Below are 21,223 nucleotides of genomic sequence, written 5' to 3' on the forward strand. Positions count from 1 at the left end.
TGTTAAAAAGCAATGTCAAACTCTACTGGATATTGTTGTCCTTGGAAGCCACCTGGAACCCTTTTTTTCTTTGGAGTGAAAGATGTAAAGAAATGCTAAAGTTTCAAATTCATCCTGTAGTTACAAGTTGGAAGCTTTGTACAGCTTTATTACCTGTTAACTGCATGTCTGGGGGTTTGGTACTACTGTTTTTTCTGTCAATGAACCCCAAATGAAACGACAGTGAGAACTTGATCTCCTCTCAATACAGCCACCTCCTCTTGATCTGGTGACAGCTAGAGTGGCCTCCCTCTAAAATGGATTCGGATTCCAGAATCTTTTCTCCCCTCAACTCACCTCAGTAAGATGGCGTGCTCTGGGTAGAAGAGTGACACTGCAATGATTTAGGGAAGCAAAATATCCTAATCAGCATTTCTCAAATGTGAAAAATGTACAGGTCCATGAACATTTTTTAACATCCCTTCAGTGTTGTTATAATGTTAATGAAGTGTGTACAAACAAAAAAACAGACTTTGGCTTCTAGAAAACTTACCATGTACTGTTGACTGTTTCGCTGAGTCTAAATCACTGCTCACGACATGAGTAGTGTAAAAACTGTGGCAGTGGGTAACTTGGGTGGGGTGCCTGTGCCAGTGTGCTGAGAAACGATCCCAGTCTCTCCCACCTCCACCTTAGCAAGAAGAGTGCTGTGACATTCGCTCTCCTCCATAACTGAACACAATTATGAAGTCTGTTCCTTACTTATTCCCTTGTTCAGGTATTACCACTTGGAATCAATGTGATGAATCTGAAGCAAGACTTGCTTAGAAGCTGTTAATGCTGTTTTGTTTTTTAAGATTATGGCTGAAATAAAAACATTTAGACATTGGCACGACTCAGAGAGTGACAGAAACACTGTCCTGGTGGGTAAGAGTGTGAGGCCCACTCAGGGGCCCTGCAGTGCCAGCTGTGCTTATGGAGTCCAGCCACTGGAATCTCTGAAAGTCCATTTCTGTCTTTTGCTCACTCTTCACCCATTTAAATTTTTGCACACATTTTCATGGGTTTTGTTCTCTCAACTATAACATTGGGTATCACTTAGCAATTTGATTTGAATAAGAGAAAAATCTCCCCAGCCAACTTCTGTCTGTATACTATTCAGATGGTTGTAAATAAACATTCAATATTTATCCCCAAGAAGCAAGAACTGAAAAAAAGACAGCCAAAAGGAAGGATGGAGATAAATCGAAGTAGTAGATTCTACCTAGCACCCATGAAGTAGGTTTGGTAAGCCACTGAGTTTTTCTAGATGAAAGCAAAAACTCTTCCTATGAGCCACACATGGGGTATCATGCCAATTTTATGGAATATCTATGTGTGGCCCTGAAGCCAGCCCAGGTGTGACTTGTGCAGTTAATGATTATCCCAGAAGTTATCTAAACTTACTTGGCTCCACTGGGCTACAGGCAGTTCACCTGCAGAGGAGTCTCCGGGAACCAGCATGTTCCCTTTGCTCATTGGGGCTGGACTGGTGGTTCTGAACCTAGTGACCTCTGCTAGGAGCCAGAAAACAGAACCCCTTAGTGGCTCTGGGGACCAGCCACTCTTCCGGGGAGCAGATCGATATGACTTTGCCATCATGATCCCTCCAGGAGGCATAGAATGCTTTTGGCAATTTGCCCACCAAACTGGATACTTCTATTTCAGCTATGAGGTAGGTACTTGGGCTCCTCTGGCCACATGGGAGAATTTTTTTGTTTCCTTTTGTAAAGTGGGTCAAGTCCTAGACTTAACAGGTTCTGGTTGTCTTTATTATGCTGTGAATCTCCATCTGTTAATGAAATAGACCTGCAGTTAGATGGAAACTCTTGGATGAATAATCACTAAAACATATGGCTTGGCTTCCCAAACTGGAGGCTATAGAAGTGTGCTCAAAACCATGAGACAAATGGGGTGCCTCTTCCTGGAGAAACAATTATCACATTTACTCAGATTTGGAGATGAGAAAATACATTTTTAAAATATTAAAATAATACAGATATGGGAAGTCACCTGAACTTTAAATAGAGATTTCAAAAAGACACTTCAGTTTATGGGGCTTGGAGAGCAACATTTAGTCTCTTGCCTTTAGGGGTAATTCTGGCAAACTGGAGAGTCACTGGCTCAACGTTTCTCTATTGGGCCAGACAGTCCTGTTTGTGTTAAGGTAAATGTTTTCAACTTGCCTGTTCACAGGCTTACTCAATAGTGAAGTTAGAGGCGGTTCATTCCCTTTGTTTTTCATCTTAGAAACCTCTTAACTTTCTAATCTGTTCACACAGTAATAGATTATGTATACTGGCCTTACTCCACTGTAACTTCAAAACTTATTTTGCCGAGCTGCTGTGGCTCCGTGGTTGAGCACTGACCCATGAACCAGGAGGTCACTATTTGATTCCCCGTCAGGGCACATGCCCAGGCTCGATCCCCAGTAGGGGACGTGCAGGAGAAAGCCAATAGATGATTCTCATCATTGATGTTCCTATTTCTCCCCCTCTCTGAAATCAATTTAAAAAATGTTTAAAAAACAAAACAAAAACAACTTATTTTAAATGAACTTACCAGAGCTTTTTCTTATCTTTAAATTGGGATAAAAGAGTAGTTATAGTCAGCTCACTGTAGCCTGGGCTTAACAAGACCCAGCTTGGCAGTAAGTGCCTACTGAGTGCCTTATTTGCTATGAAGCATGAAGCAAGTGTGTGAGGACAACACCAGGGAGCTCAAAGCCACGCTAGTTCAGTCAAGACTCTACAACCAGAATCTTGCACACCAACCGATTCAGGCCTGCTGTAAGGTCTGTGACATGTCTTTTTTATACGAGTGCCATCTGCATTTGGGGCAATTCTTTGTCCTGCAGTTCTGTTTCTAACATGGCAGGATGTTCATCTTTGCTATCTCTCCTCACCCCACTGCAACACCATTGTTATCTCAATCCAAATTCCCAGAAGGGGTGGGCAGTACCATCCCTGATTGAGAACCACAGGATATCAATCTTACCACTTAACTAGCTTCTTGGTGATGTATCAGGGACTGTTCTCCCTCTTTAATGTATCTCGGCAGGTTCAGCGGACACTGGGAATATCACATGACCGGCATATTGCTGCCACTGCACATACCCCACAAGGTTTTCTCATAGAAACCTCTCAGAATGTTCGGGGCCAGATTAACTTCTCTACCCATGAGACAGGTCTGTTTTTATAACTATGGCTATTCTAATAATCGTCTTTTTTTTTTTTTTAATTGGGAAGATGATGAGGAAGTATTGAAATTAAGTGGCTAAAATGTGAAAACCCTGGCTTTTTTGCATAGGATGGTAAAACAGTAGGGAAAAACTTTAGCCTGGAACACCATAAACCAGTTTTCCTGGAGATTGCCAATGGCCAAGTGGCAGTCCACTGGCAGTTTGGGGGCAGTCTCCAGGTTATAATTATAACTCCAGGGTCCAGAAACTCAAATTTTATCTCATCACCCCGAACTAACCAGAATATGGGAAAGTGCCCCAAACAGACAGACTCGTTAAAGATACAGAATTTCATTTAATAAATTTATTAGGGGATGACATCTCTTTCCAGTCATCGGAATACATGACCCAGTTACCAAAAAGCACTCAGAACAAGAGGAAATGCACAGCCATGAAAAATATCCACATCCCACAGCAAAGCACTTCTCTAGTCACCAGAAAAGTCCTACAACCAAATTGAGCCTGTCCCCACCTGGGACAGCACCAGTCAGCAGCACTCTACCAGCCAGGTGTACGAAAAAAAGATGTTTTTCAACAGGAGCATAGACGATCCTTCACTGTGTAGCATTATAGGATATTTAGCATCTTTGGCCCCTCCATGCCAGTAGTGCCTTCCAATCATTTCGATAAATACACTCTCACACACACAAAGGGAGGCGACCCCAGCTGAAAACTAGCACCAGTACATGCCCAAAACCATCAGTCCCTGTACAGACCACCTTGCAGTTACTTACTCATTTCTTTCATTCACAACACATCAATTTTTGCCTCGTTTAAGTTCAAGATGGTATCCTCCAGCTCTTAATTTCAACTCAATTTGAGAAATTCCTTGAGATAATAGGTTGAAAAGAGGAAGGAAACACTGATTTCTTTTCTCTATAGACCTAGTTAGTAATATCTACCAAAACATGATTATTATAATGGTTAGTAAAATAAGTTTCATGTAAGATCAGTGTAACTTCTACAGCAAAAATTGGATCGCTGTACTTGCTAAGTAAAAAGAAAGTGCTAATGTAGCACACTGACCCCTGGAGAACCAGTATCTCCACACCTAGAGAGAGATCAACAAAGGGTGGGAGACCAAGACTTGGTAATGATCCAGGGATTCCTACAGGTTTTTATCAACTTTGTCTAAAAAATCAGCAAAATCACTTTGGTTCTGTGCAAGTATACCTCAATTTTGGAGTCTTCTATGAAGAACCTGAGATGGACCATAAACAGAAGAACGAAAGAAAACAACTGAATGATACTCTGGATGCAATTGAGGTAACTGTTTTGTGGGAGAGAAACATCCATGGAAACATTTTAAATTTGGAGAAAAGATTAAAAATATGGGAGTGGTATCATTTGAGCTGAGAAACCAAACAGGCAAGGAGATTTGAAGCCTTTAATTTTTATGACTTGGAGTTATTTTATACTTTTTGGCTCTATAAATGTGCCTATTTTGTGTATTTCATATGAGTGAAATTACACAATGTAGCCTTTTGTCTTCTTCTTTCATTTATTTATTTATTTTTAATATTTTTTATTAATTTTTTACAGAGAGGAAGAGAGAGGAGAGGGATAGAGAGCTAGAAACATTGATGAGAGAGAAACATCAATCAGCTGCCTCCTGCACACCTCCTACTGGGGATGTGCCCGCAACCAAGGTACGTGCCCTTGACCGGAATCGAACCCGAGACCTTTCAGTCCACAGGCCGACGCTCTATCCACTGAGCCAAACCGGTTTCGGCTCTTCTTCTTTCATTTAGTATGTTTCCAAGGCTCATCCATATTGTAGCATGTATTTAGTATTTCATTCCTTTTTATGGCGGAATAATATTCTATTGAATGCATATACCACATTATTTACCCACCCATCAACTGACAGATATTTGCGTTGTTTCCATTTTTTTGGCTATCATGAATAATGCAGCTGTGAACATGTGCATAAAAGTTTTTGTGTAAATGTGGTTTCATTTCTATATATAGTAGTGTACTGGGTCATATAGTACCTGACTGTGAGGAACGGCTGTTTTCCACAGTGCCTAAACCATTTTATACTCCCACCAGCAGTAAATTTCTCCACATCTTCACGCTCGTGAGTGTGAAATGGTATCTTGTGATTTTGAGTTGTCTCTAATGACACAGAAACTTTTCAGGTGTTTTTCAGCATTTGTATATCATCTTTGGAGAAATGTCTATTTAAATCCTTTGTCCACTTTAAAACGGGGTTGTCTTTTTATTTTTGAGCTGTTTTTTTAAAAATATATTCTGGATATAAGTTATCAGATATGACTTACAGGTATTTTCTCCAATTTTGTGGGATGTCTTTGCACTTTCATGATTATCTCCTTGATGCACTGAAGTCCACTGCCTAGTTTTGTAAATGAAGTTTTATTGGAACACAGTATGCTTAATTGACAACTACATATTGTCTATGGCTGTCTTTGTGCTATAATGGCAGAGTTCAGTGGTTGCAAGAGACTGCATAGCCTGAAAAGCCTAAAATATTTACTATACTGTCTGGCTCTGTAAGTTTGCAGGCCTTTGTAATCTACCATATGTAAGAGCTGAAGACACCACTAGGACAATGACGTGTTGTGTGGTATCTAAATCTAGAGATCTCTAGCCGAAACCGGTTTGGCTCAGTGGATAGAGCGTCGGCCTGCGGACTGAAAGGTCCCAGGTTCGATTCCGGTCAAGGGCACGTACCTTGGTTGCGGGCACATCCCCAGTGGGAGGTGTGCAGGAGGCAGCTGATCGATGTCTCTCTCATCGATGTTTCTAACTCTCTATCCCTCTCCCTTCCTCTCTGTAAAAAATCAATAAAATATATTTAAAAAAAAAAAAAAAAAATCTAGAGATCTCTAGAAGAGTTTTTAAACTTAAAGACCAGGCCATGTTTTCATATACTGCAAAAGCAGCAACACTTATCAATTACAATAGCCAACTTATTACATTATCATAAAATAACTTGTTACTCAACTTCCAAAAAAAAAAAAGAAAAGAAAAGAAAACTACTCAACTTCCAAATAATTTAAGTTAGTGCTGGAGAGCATCCAGGTGAGGCTAGATGGGGGGTAGGGAGGTGCCCTTTCCTTATTTCATTGTCTGTCCCACAGGAAAGTACACGAAAGGTACAGAAAAATATCTTTCATATGTGGCGTCATTACAACTTTGCCCGCATGAGGAAAATGGCTGACTTTTTTCTTCTCCAATCAAACTATAACTATGTGAACTGGTGGTCAATGGCCCAGAGCCTTGTTATTGTTCTTTCTGGGATCCTGCAGCTGTACTTCTTAAAGCGTCTCTTCAATGTCTCAACGACTACTGACACAAAGAAGCCAAAATGCTAAGCTAAAAATAATTACAGCGTGCTGGCTCTTTTCTTCTGGGGCAGAAGCTTGTCAAAGCTTTGTTAAATCAGCTTTGTAAAGTTATTGGGGAAAAAATCAATTTCTCCTATTAGAAAGTTTTAGTTTATTGCACTCATCTACTGAGGCAAAATGGCAATAAAGGAATAAAAATGTATAAGTTTTGATGTTGGCTATTTCTAATTTATGCACCAAATGCTACCATCAAAATACTATAGCAGTCCCTTAACCTTCACTAAGTCTATTTATTTATTTTAAATATTTTTTATTAATTTCAAAGAGGAAGGGAGAGGGAAGAGACAGAAACATCAATGATGAGAGAGAATCACTAATCAGCCACCTTAGGCACATCCCACATTGGGGATCCAGCCCACAACCCTGGCATGTGCCTTGACTTGGAATCAAACCTTGACCTCCTGGTTCATAGGTCGACACTTAACCACTGAGCCATGCCAGCTAGGCCACTAAGTCTATTCAGAGGTTAACAGAGAACTGGTGAAGAGAGAAGAGTTGAAAAAATGGGTCAAAAAGCATTCTACAGTTGGTAGAATGCTTTTTTGTAGTTAAAAATGTTTTATTTTTAGAGATGTCACCTTTGGAATTTAAACAGTATAATCATTAGAAAATTTGCTTTATAATATAGGTAGTTTAAAAAATATTTCCCTGTGAAATTACTTCCATTTTAAAAATATTTAAATTCTAAAAATGATTTCAGGAAGCATGGGGAAGAATGAAGGAGGTAAATTATTTCAGGGTCTCTGATTAGTGCTTTTTGTCCAGTCCAGTAAGATAAGTAAAGGTTCATAAGGGAAATGTTTTAGGAAACCAAGGTGATGAAAATAACATTCAACCTGAAATCACCATCCAGGAAAAAGATGCAGAAAACAGCTTGGAAAAACTAAAATAATAAAATCAAATTATACTCATTAGATCCTACGCTTAGTAGCAGAAACACTCAGTATATGCAACATAAAAACAATTTTTACCACTTAGTCACCACCTGTCATTTGCTAGGCAAATTCTGAAAACCATTCTTAGGTAGATGGTTAAAGCTGTTTTTTGAAACAGAAGAAAATGAAGCTCATTAAAGTTTAATGACTCATCTAAAACACCATAGAGCTGGTAGATATTAGAACTAGGTTTAGAATCCAAGTTTTCTTCCACACCACACAGCACTCATCATAAGGAAAACTAGAAGAATAAATTGCTCTTAGTATTTTATCCAAATTTCATTTGTAAAATCCCAGACATGGCCAACTATTCTCATACAGCAATATCTACCTTCCTAGTATTAATAAATAAGAAAACCTGTTGTGTTCTTACCATGAGCTTGGAAAAGTGTTATCACAGATATCAATGAGCTATTCTTGTCCTCAATTCCAATGATTTAGAATCTTTTACTGAAAATAAGAAGCCCTCTGATTGAAATATAAAACATGATATTCTACTTAGTAACAAACACAAACACCCGAAACGCCATTTTTGACCCATTCCTGCTTAATAAGAACCCAGCCTGCATTTGTCCATATTAAACTAGGTAGTCCCTGGAGAGATCACAGTGTTGGCCAAATTCAACATGATGGTGGAGCCTACACAGACACAGGAAACAAAGCTAGGCCCTTCCACATAGCCATAAGTCCTTGCGATGATTTCGTTTTAAGTCAATGTCTCTTCATGTCGCACATATTCCCCAATGTCTGCTTGATGAAATACCACAATCGCCATGGGGTCTACTTTCCTGCAGTCTTGTGTAGACTTTGCTGCCACCCCAAAACCCTGGGATTCAAAAGAAGAGACACTGATTCACTCAAGTCATTCAATAAGCACGCACTAAAGGCTGGAAATAACAAAAGACATAAAAAAAAAAAATTACAGTTCTCTGAGAAATTCAAATGGTGCTGAGAATTTAGTCTCACAAGCCCACAGACCGAGAAATACATCTTTCTTGAATAAAAAAGATCTTTAATTTATGTAACAGCTACCATCTGTACTCACCAAAGGGATGTCTGCCATGGAGTACACCACCACTCCCTGGTACTGAGACGTGTTTTCAGTGATTCGACCCAGTCCAGATTTTAACACGTGATTCCCATACAGGAAGGACTGCTCTGCTCCAGGCTTTATCCACACTTTGTACTATATAAAAGAGAACCAAATCCCAAAACAAAAATGTTAACAGCTATATCCCTGCAGATAAGCTAGCAACTGGATCTAGGACTGATTTCTTGAAAGATGCCTATTTCCCTCAAATTGTTCATCCCCTAAACAGAACTGCCAGGTTCTTTCCTCCACTCTATGAGCAACTTCTCCTATGGACAGTTAAACAGCTTTTTCTGGACCCACTATGCCCCTCATCACAGCCACCTATTTGCTTTTCGATCTTCAGCTGGGTTTGAGCAGGCTTTGCTACTTTGCTGGAGATAATTACAACTGGTAGTCACGGGACTCTGTCCCGGAGCCCTCTAGCCATACCTACCAACATCTCCACGTGCTGGTGCTGATGCCAATCACTGTCAGGGACTCCGTGGCAGAGACGCTGCCCAACTATCTGCGTTCTGGGGTGGCCCTCATCCCTGACCTCCTCCATCCCCAGTGGCCGACTGGAAACGACCCCACAAACCTTGGCATAGGGTGCAAGGTAATCCAGAGCTGTGATGTGCAACCGGAATTTGTGGGTCTTAGTGAATTTTCCGAAGCAGGTCCCCAGCGACACCAGCTTGTCACCGGAGATGTTGGCGGCCAACTTCAAGATCTTTTCACTAAAAGGGTAAGGAAGAAAGATGTCATATAAGGGCGCAAGTGTGACCCAGACCCCCACCCGGGTCCATGCTGCCCACCGGCCCTCCTCACCTCACGTAGTACACGCGGTCGTTGTGCAGCCTGAAACAGTAGGTGCCGTCGGGCCTATCGACCAGCAGCTGAAGGTTCTCCCCGATGCTGTGGACAAGAGGCGGACTGGAGGCCGCGTCCTAACTGACCGGTCCGGCCCCGCGCCGCACTCCGCCCCCGCCCCTTCCTATCACACACACTCCCTCTTTCGCCCCCCGCGCTCTTACTATTTTGCTATCTTCTCAAACATGACACGAGTCTCCTCTTCAGTCAAAGGCCGCATTTTCCCGCTGTTGGAACACCGGATCCTCGTGCCTCAGTCGCCGGAAGAGGAAGTCAGCCGCCGGCCTCTCTCTCCCTGGCAACCCCAAAGCCCTCTTTCCATTGGTTCCCCACGCCAGCGCCGCCGAATCAGAAACCATCGAGACGAAAAGTGCACCTCTGTGGCTTCCGGTCCTAGACTCGGAGTCAGCGCCCTCTCTGGGCCGGAAGGGGAAGTGACGCTGCCGCCGGGAAGATGGCGACGATGGAGGTAATCCCGTCCTCCGCTCCGGCTTCCGCCACGGCCACCGCAGCGGCTCTCGGGGAGGTGGAGGATGAAGGGCTCCTGGCGTCGCTGTTCCGGGATCGCTTCCCGGAGGCCCAGTGGCGGGAACGGCCCGACGTGGGTCGCTACCTCCGGGAGCTGAGCGGCTCCGGACTCGAGCGGCTGCGGCGCGAGCCCGAGCGCCTGGCGGAGGAGCGCGCCCAGCTGCTGCAGCAAACGCGCGACTTGGCCTTCTCCAACTACAAGACCTTCATCCGCGGCGCCGAGTGCACCGAGCGCATCCACCGCCTGTTTGGCGACGTGGAGGCGTCGGTCGGCCGCCTGCTCGACCGCTTGCCCAGCTTCCAGCAGAGCTGCAGGTGCGGTGGGCCGGTGCCAAAGGGGCTTTTAAACAACTGCAATAGTGACATTTACCATGGTGGAGATAGCAAACACTTACGTAGCGCTTACCATGTCCTAGGCTCTCCGAGCACTTTATTAATCCTTTTAAAATTCACAACAGTCTCCGAGGTAGGTACTGTTTTTCCTTTTATGTATGAGGAAGTTGAGACATGGAGAGGTTAGTGATTGTCCAAGGGCCCAGCCATTACGTTTACTAGTCAAAATTGGAACCCAGCAGCATGTCCCTCCCTCAGAGGGTTGTGTGAGCAATAAACAAAGAGAATCCATGCAACGCAGTAAGAGTTGGGCCCTGACATACTTAACTATCAACAATTGGCAGCTACCTAGATAAGCATATTTATGTAAATATACATAAACACACATAGAGACACCTCACATACAACAACTCAGACCAGAAGTCTTCTGCTCCAAAACTTTCATTGATAGGAAACTGACGCCCTAACCGGTTTGGCTCAATGGATAGAGCGTCGGCCTGCGGACTGAAGGGTCCCAGGTTCGATTCCGGTCAAGGGTATGTACCTTGCTTGCGGGCACATACCCAGTAGGGGGTGTGCAGGAGGCAGCTGATCGATGTTTCTAACTCTCTATCCCTCTCCCTTCCTCTCTGTAAAAAATCAATAAAATATATTAAAAAAAAAAAGATAGGAAACTGACAAGGAAATCATACCATTTGGGGTTGGCAAAAATTATTTTTTAAAAAAATTCCTTCTTTTTGAGTCATATTCTGCTTCCTTAGACCCTCAATCCATTATCCCTAGTTCTGCCTTCCAGCCTTTCATGATAAACATTTTTAAAAAAATATTTTTTTTTGATTTTTTACAGAGAGGAAGGGAGAGGGATAGAGAGCTAGAAACACTGATGAGAGAGAAACATCAATCAGCTGCCACCTGCACACCTCCCACTGGGGATGTGCCCGCAACCAAGGTACATGCCCTTGACCAGAATCGAACCTGGGACCTTTCAGTCCGCAGGCTGACGCTCTTCTATCCACTGAGCCAAACTGGTTATTTTTAAGTGTTCTTTTGAATCTTTGGCTAATTGACAATAGCTTTTGTACCCTTCTACCCACCCCAGAATAGATAGGGGACTTCATGAAACGGACCTCTGCCATTATGCAGAAGAAATGGAAACTGGTGGGAACCAAGGTTAACAATAGCATAGGAATAGATTGAGCTGTTATTAAAGGAACATGTAGTCTGAGTCAGGTTCTGTGTTAAATACTTTACACACATCATCTCATTTAATCCTTACATCCTTATTATTATTATTTTACCAATGAGGAAACAGTTAGGAAAGCCTAACTACCTTGCCACAGCTAAGTTAAGTGGCAGATCTGGGTTCAGATCTTTACCATTTGTTAGTGGTGTGATCTTGGACAAGTTGCTTAACCTGAGATTAAAGTTTCTTCAAGGGTACTTAATCATAATTTGGTTTGAAGATTAGATCTAACCAGCCAGCCTAGTGCCCAGTTCACAGTAAATGCTGACTAATTACAATTAAGGTTTGGGTGCGGAGCAGTGAGCAACCAACGTTCTCCTGATTGTACTAGGAACTTTGTGAAAGAGGCTGAAGAGATCAGCTCCAACCGCCGGATGAACACCCTGACTCTAAACCGGCACACGGAAATCCTGGAAATCTTAGAGATTCCTCAGCTCATGGATACCTGCGTCCGAAACAGCTATTATGAAGAGGCCCTGGAGCTTGCAGCCTATGTTCGCCGACTGGAAAAGAAATACTCCTCCATCCCTGTCATCCAGGTAGCCAGCCGCCCCAGAGGGGACTCAAACTGATGTTCTTGTAATCAGTAATTCTGTGGTCATCACTGAACCTTTAGGCAGAAACTCTTTATATGTTTCACATCAGTTGCTGCCAGCCAGCCAGGCTTGAACATAAACATACATTCATTCATTTATTCAACTGAGAAATATGAATCTGTGTGCCAGGCACTCGCTGATCTAGGTGCTGGGTATGCAATGTGAACAAAGCAAACAAGGCACTGGCTCTCATGAGTGTAAGCTGATAGTTGGCAAATGAACAGATAAAACAATATGATCCGTTTAGATAGAGAAAACCCAGGGAATGGGATGGAAGGAGACCAGGGTGAGTTACTCTAGGGAGAGTGGTCAGGAAAGGCTCTTCGGGAGAGAGAACACGTAAGCTCAGACCTAGACGATAAAAAGGACCCAGCCACACGTAGATGTGAGGAGAAAGAGCAAACCAGAAAGTGGAAAGAACAAGGACAGCAGGCTGAGGAGAGAAGTTGGAGTGTTAAAAAATACAAAGACAGCCCAGCCAGGGGGGCTCAGTGGTTGAGCGTTGACATATGAACCAGGAGGTCACAATTTGATTCCTGGTCAGAACACATGCCCAGGTTGTGGCCTCGGTCCCTGGTTGGGGGCATCCAAGAGGCAGCCAATTGATTGATGATTCTCATCATTGATATTTCTGTCACTCCCTCTCCCTTCCTCTCTGAAATCAATAAAAATTTATTTAAAAAAGGAATACAAAGACAGCCAGTGGGACTGGACTGCAGTGAGCAAGGGGAGAGAGCATGAGGAAGCCGGTGAGGTAGGAGAAGCAAGGCCATGGTGATCCAACATGTGTCAGTTTTAGGAAATCTACTTCATATGTTAGGAAAACGGGGAATATTCAGGGTTAGTGGAATGGGTTCCAGGGAGTGTCTTTCCAAGCGTGGTGTGACTCACCCTCTGTATTGCCAGGGCATTGTGAACGAAGTGCGCCAGTCCATGCAGCTGATGCTGAGCCAGCTGATCCAGCAACTGAGGACCAACATCCAGCTCCCTGCCTGCCTCCGTGTCATTGGCTTCCTGAGGCGCATGGACATCTTCACTGAGGCTGAGTTGAGGGTGAAGTTTCTTCAGGCCCGAGATGCTTGGCTCCGTTCCATCCTGACTGCCATCCCCAATGATGACCCCTATTTCCACATCACAAAAACCATCGAGGCCTGCCGTGTCCATCTGTTTGATATCATCACTCAGTACCGTGCAATCTTCTCAGACGAGGACCCACTGCTGTCCCCTGCCATGGGTGAGCACACCGTGAATGAGAGTGCTATCTTCCATGGCTGGGTCCTGCAGAAAGTCTCACAGTTCCTGCAGGTGCTGGAAGCCGACCTTCACCGAGGGATAGGCGGCCGCCTGGACTCTCTGCTGGGCCAGTGCATGTACTTTGGGCTGTCCTTCAGCCGGGTGGGGGCTGATTTCCGGGGCCAGTTGGCTCCTGTTTTCCAGCAGGTAGCTATCGGCACTTTCCAGAAAGCAATTCAGGAAGCGGTGGAGAAGTTCCAAGATGAAATGAACTCCTACACCCTCATCTTGGCTCCAGCCATTTTGGGCAGCAGTAACCTGCCTGCTGCTGTGCCAGTGACTCAGCCTGGGACCCTGCAGCCGCCCATGGTGCTCTTAGACTTCCCACCCCTTGCCTGCTTCCTCAACAACATTCTGGTCGCCTTCAACGATCTGCGCCTTTGCTGCCCCATAGCCCTGGCGCAGGACGTGACTAGGGTCCTGGAGGACGCCCTTGCTAAGGTGAGCACATACTGTCAGCTCTCCATTGGAACCTTCTTTGGTTACAGAAGGCCAGGCTTTGGTAATAAACCAGTCCATATGACAGTGGTGACTGCTGACTTAGAGAGGTTTAGTGTGGCTTTGGAGGCTTATAATGGCTGAGCAACTCTCAGCCAGTTAGTCACCCTTCATGGAACCGAAAACAACCCATGAAGTGGTTAGCCTATAGTAACGATTCTGTAATGTATTCGTTTTCTATTGCTGAATAACGAACTCCCACACACATTTATCATCTCCCAGTTTCTGTGGAGCAGGAGTCCAGGCGCAATATAAATGGGTCCTCCGCTCAAACCCTCACAAGGATGCAGTCAAGGTGTCAGCCAGGCTGTAGTCTCATCTGGAGTTTGGGTTCCCCATTCAAACGCACTCACTTGGGCAGATTTCTGTTCCTTACAGTTATGGGACTGAGGCCCTCAGCTCCTAGAGGCCGCCCCGTTCCATAGGCAGTTCATAACGTGGCTTTTTGACTCTTCAGGGCCAATGGAAGAGTATCTGCTGCACAAATCTCATTTAGGGAAGTCATCAACCCTCTTAAAAGGCTTGTTTGATTAAATCAGGCCCACTTTTGATTAATTCAGTCACTTGATTAGGGTCTTTAATTACAACTGCAAAATCCTTCACCTTGGCCATACTCTTTTTCTTTTAATTGAATTTATTGGGGTGAGACTGGATAAAAAAATTATACAGGCTTTAGGTGCACAATTCCACAACACATTATCTGTATACTGTGTGTGCGCTCCACCCCAAGTTAAGACTCCTTCCATCACCATTTCCCCCCCACCCCCCCCATATCCTGCTCTACCTACCTTAGCTATTTGCTATTGGTTAGAAACAAGCCACAGATTCTGCCTGCAACTAAGGGGAGGGGATTACACAAAGAAGTGGATACAGGGGATAGAAATGACACAAAGTATCTTAGAATTCTGCCTAACACAAGTAATGCTATTACTACTGTAATATCCTAGTATGCCGCACTTTTTTTTTTTTTTTTTGAGAGAGAAACATCGATGTGAGAGAGAAACATCAATCAGTTGCCTCCTATACACGCCCCGGCCAGGGATTGAACCCAAAACCTGGGTAAATGCCCTGACTGGAATCAAATCCGCCACCTTTCAGTGTAAGGGATGATGATCCAACCTACTGAGCCACACCGGCTAACACATTTAGAGTCCATGAAATTCAAATAATAGTAATTCGCTAATATTTATATAGAACTCACTCCATGCCAAATGGCATTCATCATACTTTACACATATTAATATTTGATCCTCAAAATTCTATGAGGTAGGAGGCCCTCTTGTTGAGGAAACTGAGGAAGGGAAGGAAAGGGAAGGGATGAGGAAACTGAGGCACAGAGGGTATGGAGGGCTTACCAGGAAAGTAAACAGGTGGAAGTCACAGAACCAGTAAGTGGCAGAGCTAGGACTTGAACCAGGGCATCTAGCACCAGAGTCTGTTGTTAATCCTGTTAGCATGGCACCTGTCTGTAATGCCAGGTAGGCTGCTCTGTTCTTTGTATTTGGAACTTCTTTCCAGCTCTGTTTCCTTCTTCCTTTACCATTTCCTAGTGACCTAGCTTCCTGGCCTTAACTCAGTAAAACCCTTTTATAATTTTTGCTTCATTTTCCTGGATCCAACATAGTTTTGGACAGTCTCCCATGGGAGTCAAGAACCATGTATTCTTCCACTGGAACAAGCAAGTATAATGAAACAAGTTGGGTCAGAAAGACATCAATGAAATGACAGAATTGTGAAAAGTGATCACAATTCTGAATTTAAACAAAATATTACTATAATGTACTGTTTGGAACAGCTTTTTTCATGAAAACTTGAGGGCTGCACGTTTGTGCTTAGTTTCATGCACTGCTGATAGTGATAGACTGCTCTCATAGACGGTGTGATAGACTACTGCATGACTGATGGTGCCTTTGTCTCTTAGGTAACCAAAGTAATCCTGGGCTTCCATCGTGCTGAAGAGGCTGCCTTCACCAATGGGGAGCGAGAGCTTTTCATCCAGTTCTGCACTGTCTTCCTGGAGGACCTTGTTCCTTATTTAAATCGCTGTCTCCAAGTCCTTTTTCCACCAGCTCAGATAGCACAGACATTAGGTAAGAGAAAGGAGAAAAGATTTTAAAAACTATTTGGTTGATATTATTCACATACTAATTCATTCACCTATTTCTAAAATTCAGTGTGTTTTAGTGAATGTACAGAAGTGTACAACCATTACCACCATTCAATTTTAGAACATTTCCATCACCCCAAAAAGATCCCTCATGCCCAATGCAGTCATTCCCCAGTCCCACTCTTAGCCCCTGGCAACCACTAATATACTTTCTCATGCAACCGATTTGCCTTTCTGAACATTTCATATAAATGGAATCATACAATGTATATATCTGGCTAAGTGGAAGAAGCTAATCACAAAAGAACCAGATATTGTATGATTTTCCAATTTGCGTTCACTTCCCTGTACCCGCTCTCTCTGCCCCTGGGATTGCAGGGGATGGGGGCAGCAGAACTTCCCAAAGGGCAATGGGCCAATAATCACACCAGGCAACAGGGGCTGCTCGCCACTTTCCCCCCAGTTTTTCTCTTGGGCCTGTCACAGGGAAGCCAGTGCTTGCTTACTGAGGAACTCTTGACCCTTACTCCATCCGCCCTGCGCTGTGCTGTGCCAGATTACCTTCAAAGCCTGGCTTTAGCTTCGTCTCCCATGTCACAAAATGGCTCACTATATTGAAATATGGTAATTGTGACTGTTACTTCATGTGACATATCAGTATTTACATTTATTAAACGTTTTTTTCCATTTTACTTTGCCTACCATCTGGGTCAGGCATTCCACCCACTCAGCTCTCCAAGTACGGAAACCTTGGGCATGTCAACATCAGCATCGTCCAGGAGCCTCTCGCCTTCATCCTGCCGAAGAAAGAGATGAGCTTCTTTCTAGATGTAAGGGAGCCAGTGCCAGAGCTCACAGCTCCAGCTCCAGCTCCAGCACCAGAACCAGAACCAGAACTCTCAGCCGAGGAGTCAAGCCTCGAGCCCATCACTCGGGCCTTCCCTGAGGAGGGGCAAGAGCAGGTTGAATCAGGGGAGCCACTGCAAGCGGATGTGCCCAGTGAGAGCACTTAACAGGGTTCCCTGCTCCCAGAACCAGGCGCAGCACCCAGGGCCTGGAGGCTTATTGCAGCGCCTGGCCGGACAGCCCCAGGGGAGAGGCACGCGCCAGAGAAAATGAAGGGGAACCTCTTGGTCACTCCTCTTATACCATAAGAAATGAAATAAAATAATAAAGCTGATTATCGCCACCGAGAAGCGGACAGCATTGTGTGGGCAGGAAGGCGCGCGGGAACTATGATTCCCAGCGTCCCTGGCGGCGGGAGGGCTTGGCTACAGAGGCCGGAGGGGGAAGCGTAAGGGCGGGCCGCTCTTCTGGAGCGCACCATGGGCCGCCTGGGGGCCGGGCCGCTGCTGGGGTCGCTGTGGGCACGTTGCCTCGGGGGGCCAGCCCTGCCGTGGGGGGAGGGGGTGGCGGTCGGAGCCCGGGCTTGCAGTTCGAGCCCCCGGGATGTCCTCGAGGGACCGCCGCGCCGGCGCCCCTACTGGCGCTACTTGCGGCGTCTGGTGCTGGGAGCGCCCAAGCCGCCATACCCGCACGTGTGCCAGGTCGGAGACCCGGCGCTGCGGGCCGTTGCAGCCCCAGTAGAGCCGGCGCAGCTGGCGCGACCCGAGCTGGAGCGGCTGGTGCAGCGGCTAGTGCAGGTGATGCGGCACCGGCACTGCGTGGGCCTGAGCGCACCGCAGCTCGGGGTGCCGCTGCAGGTGCTGGCCTTGGAGTTCCCGGAGGCGCTCTTCCACGCCTGCGCGCCGCGCCTGCGCGAGGCCCGCCAGATGGAGCCCTTCCCCCTGCGCGTGTTCGTGAACCCCAGCCTGCGGGTGCTGGACAGCCGCCTGGTCACTTTCCCCGAGGGCTGCGAGAGCGTCGCCGGCTTCCTGGCCTGCGTGCCCCGCTTCCAGGCCGTGCAGATCTCAGGTGCGGGATGGCAGGGACCTGGGGCGGCTGGGGAAGCGCTTGTGTCTCTTCTGCCTGTGGAGGCGGCGGCCTCGGATCCCAGGAAAGTTTCTGTAAAACTCCGGTTCAATTGTTGACACGTTGATGGCTGATCAGCGGAACCTTCCGGCGTGAACAAAGGACAGGAATTGACGGGACTCAGGACTAACAGACGGGCACAGCCAGCTCAGGTGGAAGAGACGGGGTGGGAGGTTAAGAGGGGGGTTAGGCTGGCCCGGTTCCGCTGTTTCCTCACAGCTGGTCCTCTGCTCTATGCCCTCGCCCACTCTGCCTATCACACACACTTCTGCCCCAAATTAGATGTGTCATGGTGGAGCGGGAGAAATGGGACCTCTTTTGCCCTGCCCAGCCCAGGGTGAAGGTGACACGCCATTCCCGGTCTGTCATACCAGGATGTTTTGTGGAATGTGGTTCTTTGCTGGGGTTGTGATGATTGTTCCTCCTGAGCAAGCCACTTGGTCCATCAGGGTCGGAAAGTCAGTGGTCTCCCTTATTTTATATTGCACCAAGCTGGAATACTTTTTGTTAGGAATTGAAAGCGAACAGCAATACTTCAGAAGCAGGAGGAGTGTTCAGGAGAGAAGCACCTTATTAGGAAGATCATATAGTAAGCCCAGTAACCTAACTGAACTAACTTGACTACTTGGTAATTGGCAGACTTGGGGCATCTTTTCTAGGAGGATAAGAGGTGCTGAGTTCCCTTCTGATGTTGCCTCTTGTAAACAGGAACATCCAGGGACCAGCTGTAAGGAAAGGGGGTAAGGAGGTTGAGAATGATGCAGTTCAGCATGTCCTCACCCAGACTGTAACTTCCTTTGCAGGGCTGGACCCCAGAGGAGAGCAGGTGGTGTGGCAGGCCAGTGGGTGGGCAGCACGCATCATCCAGCACGAGATGGACCACTTGCAGGGCTGCCTGTTCATTGACAAAATGGATAGCAAGACATTTACAAACATCCGCTGGATGGAGGTGAATGACTAAACCTTTCCTGAGGATTCCGAAAACCAGGACACAAACACTTCAGCTTTGAGCCAGGCTGTCTTACTTGGCATTGACTTGGCTCCGACAGAAAGCCATGGACTTCTGAAACATGGCAAACTGAGTTGGAGGAAGATGTTAAAAATGATTGCTCCAGGTTGAGCTATAAAATACTGCCTTCAACTTGAGAAGAAAACTAACTCCCTTAAAAGAATGGACATTTCCTGATAATTTTGTATGGAGGATGCGTGGGGCAATAACCACTCTCAGTAGACATGACTTCGTAAGACCTGTGCCATCTATTCCCAAAGCCAAGATTTGCTAATAAATGTAGTTACAGAATATCTGAAAGCTGTGTTTAAAATGCAGATTAAGGCTATGATTGACTTTATTTACCAAATTCTTATTTTACAAGGGATTTGTGTGTCTTACCTCAAGTCCTTTGCCTTGGACACCAGTGTGCTTGTGGAAGTAAACACAGGACAGAATGGCCCCAGTTCATGGAAATGTTTACTGAGAATCCTATATAATAAAACCCTAATATGCAAATCGACCAAACCACAGAATGACCAGTCCTATGACACGCACTGGCCACCAGGGGGCAGATGCTCAGTGCAGGAGCTGCCCCTGGTGGTCAGTGCACTCCCACGGGGAGCACCTGCTCAGCCAGAAGCCGGGCTCATGGCTAGTGAGCGCAACAGCAGTGGCAGGAGCCTCTCCCGCCTCTGCAGCAGTGCTAAGGATCCCTCGGGGGATGTCCCACTGCCAGGGCACAGGTTGGGCTGAGGGACTCCTCCCCCACAGTGCACGAATGTCGTGCACCGGGCCTCTAGTATTAGAATAAATGAGTACCCACACACATTAACACATTCAGAGAGTTTAGGTTCCCACTTTTGCCTTTCACCTTTAACAGACCTGGGGAGGATTTTTCTGCTGAGATTTCTTGGGCAGCTGGTACTTTGGTATTTGGCTTGTTCTTTGGGGGAGGCCAATGAGCCTCTTCCCATCACAATTTGAGTAGAAAAAACTTGCGCTTCCTGGTCACTACACTTATTTTGGAAAAATAAATTAGCATCACGATGACTGACCAGTGTTTAACCTTTTTTTTTTTTTTTAAATATATTTTATTGATATTTCACAGAGAGGAAGGGAGAGGGATAGAGAGCTAGAAACATCGATGAGATAGAAACATCGATCAGCTGCCTCCTGCACACCTCCCACTGAGGATGTGCCCGCAACCAAGGTACATGCCCTTGACCGGAATCGAACCTGGGACCTTTCAGTCCCCAGGCTGATGCTCTATCCACTGAGCCAAACCGGTTTCGGCACCAGTGTTTAACCTTAAGATGTTGTCAGAGGTGAAGGAATTTGTTTCTTTAGGTTGACTTACCTCATTTTTATGTTGTTTTGCATCGTTAATACTCTTACCAAAGTCCTCAAAGTCCAAGTACTCATGTAGTAAGAAGTCCAGTAAGTTGTTTTAGAGAGAACGAATTTTAAATAGCAGTTAATAAAACAAACCCTCCTTACAGAACTCTCGTCTAAGCTTTTTCTAAACAGGCTGAGTCTGGGGGGCGGGGGGGGGGGGGCGGCGGGCTATGAGGCCATGCAAAAGTGAACTGGCTCTGTGCATTAAACTCTGGAAGGAACAGGACTTAGCACTACCCCGAGGTGAAGTCAGGCATTCAGCCATTGGGGAAGTCTGAAGAAAGCTCTCATTAATATTGAAAACATGTGTCCTTAGAAAAACTAGAATTCAGTGACCCCTTTTCCCTCAGACAATGTTCAGAGACTCCTGCAGGGTGGCCTCAGAACATTCTGGGCCCTGGCCAGGTAGCTCTATTGGTTAGAGCAACATCCTGATACTTCAAAGTTTCTGGTTCCATCTCTGGTCAGGGCACATACAAGAAGCAACCAATGAATGCATAAATAAGTGGAACAACAAATCAAAGCTTCTCTCGCCCCCTTCCTCTCTCTCAAATTAATTAAAAAACACACAAAAAACATTCCGATGCCTCCTTCCAGAGCTCTGAGGTTAACAGTCCTTAGTAAGGCCTCTGTAATGTACATCTGTAGCATCCAACTTCAGCTCCCTGACGTGGAGGCCCAAGAGTAAATGACTGCTCAGAGTGGACCTTGGAGAAGCCCTGAGACTATCTGTTGCTGACAATATATGAGATTTACTGTTG

The 21,223-nt window shown here is 45.5% G+C and overlaps 3 protein-coding genes across 8 annotated transcripts in view; 2 read left to right on the forward strand and 1 right to left on the reverse strand.

Moving 5' to 3' along the window:
- NIP7 (nucleolar pre-rRNA processing protein NIP7) overlaps positions 1-10,003 on the reverse strand; it is a 76,523-nt gene extending 66,520 nt beyond the window's left edge. For 2 of the 4 annotated variants that reach the window (XM_080645839.1, XM_080645837.1), the window contains exons 1-4: positions 9,672-9,769; positions 9,466-9,552; positions 9,236-9,374; positions 8,611-8,751 (exon numbers count right to left, since the gene is read on the reverse strand). In XM_080645839.1, coding sequence (XP_080501965.1) covers positions 8,611-8,751; positions 9,236-9,374; positions 9,466-9,552; positions 9,672-9,727 — 423 coding nt within the window. In that variant the 5' untranslated portion in view covers positions 9,728-9,769. Of the gene's footprint in view, positions 1-6,842; positions 8,392-8,610; positions 8,752-9,235; positions 9,375-9,465; positions 9,553-9,671 lie in introns of those variants that run through there. The other 2 variants (XM_080645836.1, XM_080645838.1) reach the window with 2 other exon arrangements.
- Positions 1,481-6,697, forward strand: TMED6 (transmembrane p24 trafficking protein 6; the record flags this gene model as incomplete). Its single annotated transcript, XM_080645835.1, has 4 exons — positions 1,481-1,693; positions 3,079-3,205; positions 4,374-4,525; positions 6,364-6,697. The coding sequence occupies 4 exons, from the start codon at positions 1,481-1,483 to the stop codon at positions 6,595-6,597; spliced, it is 726 nt and encodes a 241-aa protein (XP_080501961.1). The 3' UTR covers positions 6,598-6,697.
- Positions 9,939-19,388, forward strand: COG8 (component of oligomeric golgi complex 8). 3 transcript variants are annotated; one of them, XM_080645830.1, is made up of 6 exons: positions 9,953-10,350; positions 11,943-12,150; positions 13,114-13,941; positions 15,920-16,088; positions 16,820-16,999; positions 18,880-19,388. In XM_080645830.1, the coding sequence occupies exons 1-6, from the start codon at positions 9,962-9,964 to the stop codon at positions 19,035-19,037; spliced, it is 1,932 nt and encodes a 643-aa protein (XP_080501956.1). In that variant the 5' UTR covers positions 9,953-9,961; the 3' UTR covers positions 19,038-19,388. The 3 variants fall into 3 exon arrangements, with proteins under 3 accessions (XP_080501955.1, XP_080501956.1, XP_080501957.1); XM_080645829.1 differs by lacking the exon at positions 18,880-19,388 and having other exon boundaries at positions 9,939-10,350; positions 16,820-17,299; XM_080645831.1 differs by lacking the exons at positions 15,920-16,088; positions 16,820-16,999.
- Positions 19,389-21,223: the final 1,835 nt, after the last annotated feature.

Source organism: Plecotus auritus (genome assembly GCF_963455305.1).
Source record: "Plecotus auritus genome assembly, chromosome: 10".
In the NCBI taxonomy this organism is placed as follows: Eukaryota; Metazoa; Chordata; class Mammalia; order Chiroptera; family Vespertilionidae; genus Plecotus; species Plecotus auritus.

Excerpts from the sequence above, each read along its gene's own strand:
- COG8 (XM_080645830.1), top strand. The coding sequence starts at position 9,962 with ATGGCGACGATGGAGGTAATCCCGTCCTCCGCTCCGGCTTCCGCCACG. Across the intron at positions 16,089-16,819 it reads TCAGATAGCACAGACATTAG|GCATTCCACCCACTCAGCTC; the intron begins GTAAGAGAAAGG and ends CATCTGGGTCAG. Across the intron at positions 17,000-18,879 it reads AGCACCAGAACCAGAACCAG|GGCTGGACCCCAGAGGAGAG; the intron begins AACTCTCAGCCG and ends CTTCCTTTGCAG.